This window comes from Microcaecilia unicolor, chromosome 1 (assembly GCF_901765095.1).
Source record: "Microcaecilia unicolor chromosome 1, aMicUni1.1, whole genome shotgun sequence".
Classification (NCBI taxonomy): domain Eukaryota; kingdom Metazoa; phylum Chordata; class Amphibia; order Gymnophiona; family Siphonopidae; genus Microcaecilia; species Microcaecilia unicolor.
The window spans coordinates 121,466,967-121,480,724 of NC_044031.1; the positions used below are offsets into that span (position 1 = coordinate 121,466,967).

Consider the following 13,758-nt stretch of genomic DNA (forward strand, 5'->3'; position numbering starts at 1 on the left):
GGAGTCTGCGGGAATCCCACGGGAATCCCCTCCGGGTCAGCGGGAGTGCCACGGGGACGGAAATAAACATACGGGATTCCCGTGGGGATGGAGGATGTTCTGGCGGGATTCCCGTGGGGATGCACGCACATACCTTTGTTTTAGTGGGCGGAAACCAAGCTCTCCTCCAGTACAAAAAGAAGGATGCCCTCAACTGTCCCATCGCAGGGACGCCCAAATACCAAGGGGAGGTGTCGGGCAGAGCAAAGGCATGGATGTGCTCTGAGAAATGTCCTTTTTGGGCGTCCTTAACAGCTCCATCGCAGGGACGGCCAAATTTCAAGGGGGTTGTCAGGCAGAGCAAAGGTGTGGATGTCCTTCTTGGAGAAACGTCCATTTTGGGCATCCTTAACTGCTCCATCGCAGGGACAGCTACATTTCAAGAGGGTGCTGGAGGCATAGCGAAGGTGGGACTTGAGCGCCTAACACTTAGACGTCCTTCATCCATGATCTAAAAAAAAAAAAGGACATCCCTGACGAGCACTTGCACGTTTTCACCCGGGTCTCTCTCTGTCTCCTCTCAAGTTCAACATGTGCAGGAGATTTGCTCAAGTTGTATGTAGTGAGTCTTCCAGGCACTGCCAGACCTCGGTATCCACAGAAGAGAACTGCACAGAGGTGAGCTCAGCTGACTACTTTTATTTTTTATTTGTGTACAGGCAGTTTATTTCTCTCATGGTGGGAACTGGCTGTTTGTGAGCTGTTGTACTGCAGGTAAAGCATTAGCATACCCACTTGTTTCTTTTGTTGAGGGCATTGTGCTGTTTGGGTGACCAATAATTCTATTTTAGTGTGGAAAAAACTTCAGTTTGTTTTATGTATTTATTGCCCTTTTTTTTCTCTGATTCGTTTTAAATGTATTACTCTGCATTGTGTGACCCCTGATCACTCCACTCAGTACTTTATACTTTACTAGTAAAAAAGGCCCATTTCTGTCAGAAATGAAACGGGCCATGTGAGAGATGGAGTGTGTGTGTCAGAGAGAATGAGAGAGAGAGACAGAGTGTGTGTGTGTATGTGTGTTTGTGTGAGAGAGAGAGAGAGTGTGTGAGAGACAGAGTGTCTGTGTGTGTGAGACTGTGTGTGTGTGACAGAGATAGTGTGATAGACAGAGTGTGTCAGAGAGAGTGTCAGAGAGAGTGTATGAGAGACAGAGAGTGAGTGAGTGTGTGCCCCTCTCTCAGGACCCCCCTCCCCCCTTTATGGTCTGAGGACCCCCTTCCACCCCCACCTTCTACTCTGCCCACCCCCCTCCTGCCACCCATGTCCAGTGACCCTCCTCTCCCCCTGCCCCCCGTGCAGCCACCCATGTCCAGCGACCCTCCTCTCCCCTGCAGCCACCAATGTTCAGCGACCCTCCTCTTCCCCTGCAGCCACCCATGTCCAGTGACCCTCCTCTTTCCCCTGCTCCCCCTGCAGCCACACATGTCCAGCGACCCTCCTCTTTCCCCTGCTCCCCCTGCAGCCACCCATGTCCAGCGACCCTCCTCTCCCCCTGCCCCCCCTGCAGCCACCCATGTCCAGCGACCCTCCTCTCCCCCTGCCCCCCCTCCAGCCACCCATGTCCAACGACCCTGCTTTCTCATCTGCCTCCCCTTCAGCCACTCAGCTTGTGTAGCAAATTCTTTGGGGCAGGCAGGAAAGATCCCCGGTTCTGCCTGCCCGCTGCTGGCGCTGACCTTCTCCCGCTGCCGGATCACTGTTCAAAATGGCCGCCGAGACTGCCAATGGCGGACTCGTGAGACTTCTGCTGTAGTCTTGGAGGCCGTCCTTGTAAGCGTCGCGGCCATTTTGAACAGTGATCCAGCAGCGGTGGAGGGTCACCCCTAGCGCCAGCAGCGGGCAGGCAGGACCGGGGATCTTTCGTTCCTGCCCTGAAGAATTCACTACACAACCTGAGTGGCTGGAGGGGGGGCAGGTGAGAGAGCAGGGTCGTTGGACATGGGTGGCTGGGGGGGGGGCAGGGGGAGAGGAGGGTTGCTGGACTTGGGTGGCTGCAGGGGGACCGGGGGAGAGGAGAATCGCTGGACATGGGTGGCTGCAGGGGGGCAGGGGAGAGAGGAGGGACGCTGGACATGGGTGGCTGCAGGGGGAGAGGAGGGTGGCTGCAGGGGGGGCAAGGGAGAGAGGAGGGTCGCTGGACATGGGTGGCTGCAGGGGGAGGGGGAGGGGGCAGGGGGAGAGGAGGGTCGCTGGACATGGGTGGCAAGGGAGAGGAGGGTCGCTGGACATGGGTGGCTGCAGGGGGGGGCAGGGGACAGAGGAGGGTCACTGGACATGGATCAGCTGTGAGGCATGGAATGTTTTTCTTTTTTCGCGGGTTCTGAAGTTCACAGCATAATGGCAAAGGTGACGTCAGCCTGACTTCGGAGCCTAGCTCAGCAACTCCGAAGGAGTCACGGACACAGGCAGCAAGATTAGAACGTTGGAGGTGAGAATTATTATATAGGATACTTCCTTTTTTTATGGGTACGGGCGGGGATGGAGGAGATCACTCACGGGGACGGGCGAGGACGGAGGAGATTACTCACGGGAACAGGTTAGATTCTGGCGGGGATGAGCAGGGACGGATTTGATTCCGGCGGGGACGGGTCGCATTTCTGGCCCCTTGATATAACAGTGCACTTGGAGAGATGGAAATACATTTCAATCATCTAATCTGTATTGCTGCTTCAAATCTAAGAAAGGCACAATGTCCCCTACATCTATTATTGACTGCTCTGGCTGTAAGATCCCCATGCTTTCCCATTAAAGAAAACTTTGTGCCATTAACCCTTGTTAAAAAAAAAAAGCCCCATTGCCCTGCAATGGCAGTACACCATGCAATCTGCTGAGTAACTCAAATGTCGACATATCCACCTCTACACCAACTGTACTGAGTGCAATTGGTCTAATTGTCATATATTCCACTGCAAATCACTAATGTTAGAACGGAGCACATATCTGAAGGAAAGGGAAGACACCAGTGATTGCATGCTATCTAAGGGGGTATAATCCTTAGTGTCAAAAGGCCAATCTTTGAGATGGTGCAGTGAGCACTCTAGATTATACTGCTTCAGATTTGGCAAACCTTTCCCTTCCCCCCCCCCCCCCCCCCCCGATGCCAAGGACCCTTCAAAGAGTTCAGAGGGAAAAGAATTTTCTGCCCCTTCCAAAGAAATTTATTTAACATGTAATTCACCTTCACGCCATATGTTAAACAATTCTCTGTTTTATATTTAGAAGGTGAATATACTGGGGTAATTCTATAAACTGAGCATTAACATTTATGCGCCAATTGCATATGTAAATGATTAGAATACTAGCATATATGAACAAATGTGCACACATAGCACAAATGCTGAAATTCCACCTAAGCACTATTCTGAAAATACATGCAGATCTTACATAGTGTGTATTTTAAAGGTGAGTGTACACGTATGCAGAGTCTGGGGAGGACTCACACTTACGTGCATAACTTACAGAATACTGTAAATTATGTGCTGTGACCTGAATAGCTGGTCCAGAACTAGAAGAAGAGGCGAGGTAGGGCCCAACTTTCAGGAAATTCCCAGGAAGCCTTCGGAGCCTAGGGGAAGAAGACATGGAAAACAAAGACACTGACCCTTTCCTGGAGGACTTGCAGTTGAGTGTTTGGGAAATTCCCTATAGGAAGATCAGGCCTAATCCTCATGGGAATGGCAAGGCTAGACAAAGCACCAGGGGCTGGCAGAGGAAGCAACAGTGGGAGAGGTCCTGAACTCTTTGGAAACAATATTTGGGTCCCTCCTGCTACAGGACAGTAAGAAGCTTCATCAGCTACTCCAGCAACCAAGGGTGAGGGCAAAGCTGAGAATTCTCTCAGGCAGAGCCATCTATATAACAAGAACTTAAGGAGAGAGCATAGAGAAAAACAATAGTTCCTAACTACCTCGAGGACTCTTTCATACTTTGAGGCTGAAGAAATGGATATTAGTCCTGAGCCAGATGTGGCTTCAGTAGAAGAGATGGAATATGAAGAGCTTGAACAGCAATGTGACAGCACAGTTTAGAGACTTTCTTTTTTCATTGCCGTCTGTTTGTTGCACGAAAAACAGTTCTGTTTTGTTTTGGGGAGGTCAGTGAGAGGACTTGGCCAATGTTTTGCGGTCAAAAGGGTGGGACCTTCCTCTTACCTGTCCATACCCTAGAAAGACAATATAAAGTAAATGGAAAAAGAAGTGCAGAAGTGCTTGGCAATAAAGTGTTTTGTTTTTCCTTTTCTGAGTTCTCCTTGCAGCCAATGTATTTGTTTTTTTCAAGCTTTCAGCTGCAGGGAAGCTCCAGAGGTTGATTACCTGAAAGGGAGATCCTAGGAAGTAGACTGAAATGTATTTTCTGAATGCATTTTGGACTAAAGCTATATTCAGCCTTGTATTATTTCTTTTTGCTGTATTTGTTCGTTTGCTGCTGCCATGACTGGTGAGAACTAATCAACTGTTTCATGGATTACAAGGGGAAAGTTTCTAGCCAGTGTACAGAAGAATGATTTCAGATTTTGCAAAGGACCTGCCCAGAAATTGTGCTCTGGTGAGCTTTGAACTAGGGAAAGGTAAGGCAGCATTTTACCAGTCTTCTTGGTTGTAAGACTGAGAGAAGGGTCTGAGGAATTCAAAGTGTGAAAACTGTTACTTGTTTAGAACTTTATTGAGGATTTGAGAGCAAACAGCAGAGGGAAGAGAGGAAGCTAACCCCCACCCCCCCAAACTGATTCACAGTGTTAGGGACCATGTACTATGGACTTTCTGGCTCATGCCTGATAATATGAAAAATAGGTTTGATTAAAGAAGATAAAGACTGAGTGTTGAGTTTTGGCTGCATTATAGTACTTGGAATTGCTGCTGAAACCAAGAGAGTCACCCTTCCAATGCAGATGCTCAAGCAGGACTCAGGCGTAAATTCCACCTGCAGAGGACAATACGCGTATCACCAGCACTTAAGTGCACACACTTAGGCTGGCTCTATCTACCCTGTAAGGCTAGTATTCTATAAAGGAAAGTAGGTGCCTATGTTCCTTTATAGAATGGGTGCCTTGGGCACCTAATTATAGGTATACAGTTATCAAATTGCCTCCACTAACCACAAATTGTCTACAAACCTTTATCTGAGAAGCGATCATCAGGTAAATCTTTGTAAGGAAAATAAGTATTGCAGTCCTCACCGCTCCAGAGATTGTCACAGACACACTTTAGCTCACTGCTGCAAACCTGTAATGCACACAGATACAGATGTAACAAAATATAACATGGCCAAAATAAAATCATATTACCTGCTGCTCTTACTTAGAAATACAACAAGAGAAATGGATGATTCTTTCAGTTTCATGTTTTGATGTGTATGATTTTGATCTATGAGCTATGCTATGCATCTCTGAACTGAGTTGCCCAAAATGTATGCAGACAACTAAGCCTTACTGTCAGTGGCGAGGCCACTGACTGATCTTCTGCCTTATCAATACAAGGAGTGCCTCCAGAGAAGTTTTAATATATATTTGCAACCTGTTGAGACAATGTGGGAAGAATGGGAAAACCATATATTTTCTGTAGATGATGCAATCATTTCTAAAATAGCTTAGGACCTTTTCTGTATGTTGGATGACCCTTTGCTTTATCCCTACAGCACTAAAGGGGGCAATTTTTAGAAAACTGAATAGCAGCAAAGCACACTATTAATCTGCCTGTATGCATTTAAGGGCCGATGCAGCAAGCCACGTGTTAGAATTGCTATCTGCACAGCTTCTGACATGAGGTTTCCACAAAAAATTACCCAATGAGCATCCAAATTACTGCTGCATTATAACCGTGGCAATATTCCACAGTTCCTTACAAAATGCCTCCTTCATGTCAGTGTGTCGCGCACGGACAGGAAGGGTGACTTTAAAAAAGAAGCTATGGTGCACAACCCAGCTCTCTGCACCGGCCTCTGATGGTCTAGTGGCCCCCTCTCTCCCAAACCTGACCTGACTCCCCTTGCCCCAACCATTAAAATAAATATCCCTGGTAGTCTAGTGCCCCCTCCCACCCACACATTGGCCCCCAAACTGCCTCCAACCGCTCCTACTTCTGTGCCACCATATTGAAAAATGATAGTGCCTGATCCTGCATGGTGTATCCTGGAACGCACTGAGAAAGATCAGTCTGTTCTTATTCACATAAGGGAATTTTCTCCTTAATTGGTAGTCTCTGCCTAGACTACCAAATAAGGGAATCATTTTCTTATGTGGCTTCTGGCATCGGCATTTAAAAAGGAGATAGAGCAGCTTTTAAAATAGAAACGGGGGGGGGGGGGGGGGGGGGGAGGGGAAGGCCGACAGTCGCCCCAAAAGCGTATGGTTCGTGATAAGGTATCTTTCAAAGATATTTCCAAAACAGAGAAGATAGGGTATCCTAATAGTGAGGTTGCAAAAGAGACCATAGTAGATCAGGTGTCCTTAAATAAAAATAAAAATCAGACAAAAGATTGCAAATTAATACTGTCAAGTACTGAGCATGATGTAAATAGGAACAACAAACATAGTTTGAAATGTCTATATGTGAATGCCAGGAGCCTAAGAAATAAGATGGGAGAGTTAGAATATATTGCACTAAATGAAAAATTAGATATAATAGGCATCTCTGAGACCTGGTGGAAGGAGGCTAACCAGTGGGACACTGTCATACCGGGGTACAAATTATATCATAGTGATAGGGTGGATCGAATTGGTGGAGGGGTAGCATTGTATATTAAAGAGAGCCTTGAATCAAATAGATTGAAAATTCTGCAGGAAACAAAGCACTTCTTGGAATCACTGTGGATTGAAATTCCATGTGTAAAGGGGAAAAGGATTGTGAAAAGAGTGTACTACCGTCCACCTGGCCAGGATGAACAGATGGATGTAGAAATGTTAAAGGAAATTATGGACACAAACAAACTGGGCAACACAATAATATTGGGTGATTTCAATTACCCTGATATTGACTGGGTAAATGTAACATCGGGGCACGCTAGGGAGGTAAATTTCCTTGATGAAATCAAGGACTGCTTTATGAAGCAGCTGGTACAGAAGCCGATGAGAGAAGGAAAAATTCTAGACCTAGTCCTTAGTGGAGCGCATGATCTGGTGCGGGAGGTAATGGTGCTGGGGCCGCTTGATAACACTGATCATAAAATAATCGAATTTGATATTAGCTTTGAAGTATACATAGGAAATCAAATACTTTAGCGTTTAACTTTAAAAAAGGAGACTATGATAAAATGGGAAGAACTGTGAAAAAAAAACTTAGCGGAGCGGCTGCAAGGGTCAAAATTTATATCAGGTGTGGATGCTGTTCAAAAACACCATCCTGGAAGCCCAGGCCAAATATATTCCACGTATTAAAAAAAGGAGGACGGAAGACCAAACGACAGCCAGCATGGTTAAAAAGTAAGGTGAAGGAAGCTATTAGAGCTAAAAGAAAATCCTTCAGAAAATGGAAGAAGGAACCGACTGAAAATAATAAGAAACAGCATAAGGAATGTCAAGTCAAATGCAAAGCGCTGCTAAGGAAGGCTAAGAGGGACTTCGAATAAAAGATTGCGTTGGAGGCAAAAACACATAGAAAATTTTTTTTAGGTATATTCAAAGCAGGAAGCTGGCAAAAGAATACGTTGGACCACTAGATGACTGAGTAGTAAAAGAGGCAATCAGGAAAGACAAAGCCGTAGCAGAGAGATTAAATGAATTCTTTGCTCCGGGGAAGATTTGGGTGGGATACCGGTGCCAGAAATGGTATTCGAAGCTCGGGAGTCGGAGAAACTTAATGAATTCTCTGTAAACCTGGAGGATGTAATGGGGCAGTTCTACAAACTGAAGAGTAGCAAATCTCTTGGACCGGATGGTATTCATCCCAGAGTACTGATAGAACTGAAAAATGAACTTGCAGAGCTATTGTTAGTAATATGTAATTTATCCTTAAAATCGAGCGTGGTACCGGAAGATTGGAGAGTAGCCAATGCAATGCCGATTTTTAAAAAAGGTTCCAGAGGAGATCCGGGAAATTATAGACCAGTGAGTCTGACGTCGGTGCCGGGCAAAATGGTAGAGACTATTATAAAGAACAAAATTACAGAGCATATTCAAAAGCATGGATTAAAGAGACAAATGGGCTCATTTCTGAAAGAGAAGGACGCCCACCTTTCAACATAAATCGCAAGATGGACGTCCTTCTCCCAGGGTCGTCCAAATCGGTATAATCGAAAGCCGATTTTGGACGTCCCCAACTGCTTTCTGTTGCAGGGATGGCCAAAGTTCAAGGCGGCGTATTGGAGGCGTAGCGAAGGCAGGACTTGGGCGTGCCTAACACTAGGACGTCCTCGACCCATAATTGAAAGAAACAAGGACGTCTCTGACGAACACTTGGACGACTTTACCTAGTCGTGTTTTTCTTACGACCAAGGCACAAAAAGGTGCCCGAAATGACCAGATGACCACCGGAGAGAATTGGGGATGACCTCCCCTTACTCCCCCAGTGGTCACTAACCCCCTCCCACCCTCAAAAAACATCTTTCAAAATATTGATTGTCAACCTCTATTTCTGGCATTGTGCATGCATAAAAAGACATTTTTTCATTCTGTGAATTGTGAAGAAATAGTTAATGACCACATTGCCATTCATTGTAGTGTAGTGTGCAGCCATGTTTACCATGTGAGTTAACTCCCACCCTCAACTGCTTTCCACATTGTGTCCCCAAGTAATGAGCGTATAGACCTCTGGTTAACCACTCATTTTGGCTCGCAGTAGCTTTCTGCATTGGCCCCTTACTGAATTCTCAGAGAAACTACTTGGCTATTTTCTCTTTGAAACTCCGCTAAAGGTGCCTGGGTAGAAGTGTACTTGCATACTTTGCCCCTGCTATTTCTGTGCATGGGGTTAGGCAGGATAACTATTTAGTAGACTCATGTACTTTTCTCTCCCAACTTTGTTCACACCCAGGAATGTCTATATTTTGGGCAGCTAAATTTAGCCACTTAGTTACACTTATTTAATAGTTCGGCAAGGGGGCAACTAACAAAAGGTCTAATCAATTAACTCCACGCCTCACCCTGTGGCGGAGACTTGGAACAACCTTCCTGAGCCCATACGCCAAGCCCCCTCCCTCCCTGCCCATCTTCAAGTCTTTGCTTAAAACCCACCTCTTCAATGCTGCATTCGGCATCTAACTCTTACCGTTCAGTAAATCCAAATTGCCCCAATTTGACTGCCCCTATCGGACTGACCGTTCACTTGTCTTCTAGATTGTAAGCTCTTTGAGCAGGGACTGTCCCTCTATGTTAAATTGTACAGCGCTGCGTAACCCTAGTAGCGCTTTAGAAATGTTAAGTAGTAGTAGTAGTAGTAGGTGGTTTCATCCCTTTGAAAACTGTCCTCAAAATGAATAAATGTTGCCCTTTTCCAAGATGGAGATGAGTTCCCCCACTTGCTGGAGTGACTTAATTTTGAAGCCAGGACTCCACCCAGTGTAGTTCATATAGACTGATCTCCTTATTGGGGACCAATTATAAGATCTTTACCCAGGTATTGAACACTCAATTACAAGCCTATTTGCCTTGCCTTATAAAGGATTTATGCTAGGGCGTCAAACGTTTGATAATATTCGCAGAGTGCTGCACATAATCTACTCAGCCCAAGATCAGGCTCTGCTAGCCTTGATCTTAGGTACAGACACGAAAAAAGCCTTTGATTGGGTGTCCTGGCATTTCTTGCTTAGCACCCTTGCATGGGTAGGGCTCTCTGGGCATTTTCTCTCCTGGGTGAAAACTATTTATACTAAACATTTTCCAGCCTTAGAATTGATGGGGTATATGGAGATAGTTTTGAACTGGCTAGAGGTACTCAGCAGTGATATGCTTTGTCACCCCTGCTGTTTGCCCTGATGATGGAGCCCTTTGCCTCACTGCTTTGAAGTTGGGCTAATATCCAAGGGGTTTCCAGTGGAGGACTTGTGAACAAGATTTTACTATTTGCAAATGACATGCTGTTGACCCTGGGTCACCCAAGGGAGACTCTCAGGAGTGGCGGAGACTTTGGAGGCTTATGGATGGGTTTCAGGGTTTAAGATAAATTACATTAAATCTGAAATTTTAAACGTTTCCTTGTCTCCAGATGATGTCTCTTGGATACAGTCTCGCTATCCTTTTCAATGGGTTTCCAAGTCCATAAAGTATTTGGGAGTACACCTTACAGTGAATAGGGGAACTATATATGAGGCCAATTATCCCACTCTTTTGTTCTCTCTGGGCTGATCTGGAATAATGGGAGCACTTACAGATATCTTGGCTGGGTCGGGTGCATGCTATTAAAATGATGATGCTACCTAAATTATTATAACTATTTGTGGCACTCCCGAAAGCATTGCCCACCACATTTTTCATTCTTTGCATTGGAAACTCTTTCAATATATATGGAAGCGTAAATCCCCAAGGGTGGCTAGAGGTATCACGTTTCAGCTTAGATGCCGTGAGGGGATAGCGGTTCCCAATTTTCAACAGTATTATACAGGCTCAGTTAAAATATCTTGTGGTCTGGCAGTGGGATGCACGTAAGGTTTGGGTCCATATGGAACAGCATTATTTCAGAAAGGTCCCCCTAGCACATGTTCCCTGGCTCCCCTTGTCTGATATTCAAGCCCTAATGGGGAGATCTAAACCTTTTCTGGGTCTGACAATGGGAACCTGGCTACAGGTCCAGAAGCAGTTTTTTCAAGGGCAAGCATACTTCCAGGCAACCTCCCACTGTAATGGTGGAGAGATTCCCAACGGGAGGGGGGGTAGAGACCCTAAATACCATGGTTGGGTAGCCAAGGGATTGGTGCAATTAGAGAGCCTATAGGAGGAAGGGGAGTTGCTGCCCTTTTCGAAGCTGGCGGAAGGGTATGGACTAACCCAATAAGATGCTTTTCACTTTCATCAACTTACTAATTTTCTTCAGAAGAGGGCCCTCCCAGACCTCCGTAAGGCGGAGATATCCCTGGAATGGGCCATGAATGGCAGTATCTCCCGCTTCTACCGAGTTCTGATTCAACAAGCGGCCCCCTTATTAAACATTTGCATACTAGTAAAAAAGCCCCGTTTCTGATGCAAATGAAACGGGGGCTAGCAAGGTTTTCTTCTGTGTGCATGTGGGAGTGTGTGTCCCCCTGCCCTCTCTCCCTTCCCCTCTGCTCTCTGTCCCCTCCCCCCTTGGAGTCGAGTCCTTCAGTGTTAAGTTTCCTGCTCTGCTGTGTTTGTGTTACAGAGATTGTGAGGGCTTCTGCCCTCTCTCCCCTCCCCCCTCTGAGTCCTTCACTGTTACAGAGAGAGCGATTTGATTTCGTGCTTTGCTGTGTTTTCCTTCACTGTTTGTGTTACAGAGAGAGCGAGGGCGGGGCAGACACTCATGGGGAAACCGGATATCTCTCCCCCTTCACACTTCTGGCTGGAGGCTTCATTTAGAACGTTGGTGGTGCCTTTTATATATAGAGATTTGGGAGACTGCTTTTGGGAAGGGGTATTCCACTCAGGAATGGGAGCATACATTTAAATGATTGCTGAAGGTATCAGTGGCCAGCAATATGGTGGTAAATAGGTGTAAAATGCTGTATATATATGTATCTTACCCCAGTTCGTTTACATGCCATTTATCCTACGACTTCTGCTCAGGGCTGGCGGAGATGTGGGGAGCAGGGCACATTTCTCCATGTCTGGTGGACATGCCCCCGGCACAAAGTTATTGGACAGTGGTATTTGATTTATTAACGGATATCCTAGGACTTCCTTTGGTGCCATCGATGGAATGTAGAGCTGTATGGTAAATCTTATAAATTGGCTTTTCATGTTAAAACAGCCACAAGGATTGCTCTGGCGGCGACCTGGAAACATGTTCATACGCCTACTCGGATGCAGCTTCTGGTGAGGTTGGATTATGTTTTCCGCATGTCTAAACTACTGCTTTATGTCGCAATCATAAACACACCTTCCACAAAATGTGTATGTGGTGGAAAGGGGTGGTGCTGGTAATGTTACTGCTTTTCTTGTTCTTATCTCTCTCTGGACTGACAGTTGTATATTCTGCCTGCATTTCATTTGAGGGTTAGGAGGGTTGAGTGGGTTTGGGTTGAGCATCCTTTGTAAGTGATATGACTGCTGCATACCAAAGAGAATGACGGAGTTTAAAAAGGGGTTAGATAGATTCCTAAAGGACAAGTCCATAGACCGCTATTAAATGGACTTGGAAAAATTCCGCATTTTTAGGTATAACTTGTCTGGAATGTTGTTACGTTTGGGGAGCGTGCCAGGTGCCCTTGACCTGGATTGGCCACTGTCGGTGACAGGATGCTGGGCTAGATGGACCTTTGGTCTTTCCCAGTATGGCACTACTTATGTACTTATGTACTTATGCCTATATTGCCCCGCTCACATGTGACTATTTTCTGTTTTACCTGTTGGATTGCTCTGATTTACTTAATAAAACTGTAAAATAGATCAAATAAAAAAAACTGAAATTAGTAATATGTTTGACATCAAGGCAACACTATAAATGCATGGCTAAATGGAGCAGCACTTTAATTCAGAAAGGTATTCAGTATGAAATATACAGCTCACATATGTAAACAATTCATTAAAGTGTGCACAGTGAAATAAAATATGATGAATGTTCTTTTTTTAAGAACACCTACACAAAGAGGTGGCATTCTCATCCAAAATAAGACTAAGAAGTATGCAAACATACCCCATGACCTGAACAAATTTTGGTATCAGTAGTGCCTGGACAGGTGCTGAAGTTGAAGGAATCTAGAGGGAGACATCGATGCTCAAGACACATCATTTTAGTGCCACATGGAGTTCCATCTTCCACGTACCCAAGATCTGTTTCCTCATCTAGCTTAACATGACCACCACTACAACAAAAACAACAACAAAACTAATTATCTGCAGCTCTTCACATGACATGAGAATACCTATTGTATAGGGCAATAAATATACTAATGACTGGAATCAAACATGGTAGTGAACATAGAACATTACTACTGTTATTTTGGAATAGTATGAATGGAAATACACATAAGCAGATAACTAATCCACTCATCCTTATACCCAGATCGCCTGCTGAACATTGATCTCTCTATACTTACATCACAATATGTGGTAAACTGGAAATGTATTCACATTAACAATGGTGTAAAGCTCAAACATAGTGGACCTACAAAAAATATGAATCTGTGTAGAAGATTTCTAATATATATTTTTGGGGTACAGGTCCAGATACAAACCCCTCCCCCACCCTCAAGATTTTTCAGGGCAGTGGCCCACTCCTCTGCTTCAGCTGCCCAGAACAAGAAGCTCACAAGCGACCTATTCCCCTTAGTCCTCCTTCAACCAAGGGAGGTCAGGACAAAATCAGGGTAAAAGGTAGAGTTACCATAAATAGTCCATTAATTTGCTTTGCAATGGTCAAACTAGCCAATTTAATATTAATTTGTGGTTTTTGGTCATGTCAAATACCACATAAGATCTAATGTTTTGATCTATATAAAAACTTTAAATATTACCTGCAATTGTAGAATTTTCCCTGTTGTAAGACTGCAGATGTGGTCACATCCCCATCAAGCTCTCCAAGTCTTGGCATGTTCGAGATATTGGCACACAGAAGATAACCACAGAGTACATCTCTGTATGAATAAGTAAGACATTCATTAAACAGACCT

General features: G+C 45.1%; 1 protein-coding gene across 2 annotated transcripts in view; it reads right to left on the reverse strand.

The window, feature by feature from the left end:
* Positions 1-13,758, reverse strand: part of ADAM22 (ADAM metallopeptidase domain 22) — a 661,757-nt gene that overhangs the window by 118,397 nt on the left and 529,602 nt on the right. For both annotated transcript variants that reach the window (XM_030199706.1, XM_030199712.1), the window contains exons 22-24: positions 13,603-13,722; positions 12,783-12,951; positions 5,156-5,264 (exon numbers count right to left, since the gene is read on the reverse strand). In XM_030199706.1, the coding sequence (XP_030055566.1) occupies positions 5,156-5,264; positions 12,783-12,951; positions 13,603-13,722 (398 nt within the window). The remainder of the gene's footprint in view (positions 1-5,155; positions 5,265-12,782; positions 12,952-13,602; positions 13,723-13,758) is intronic.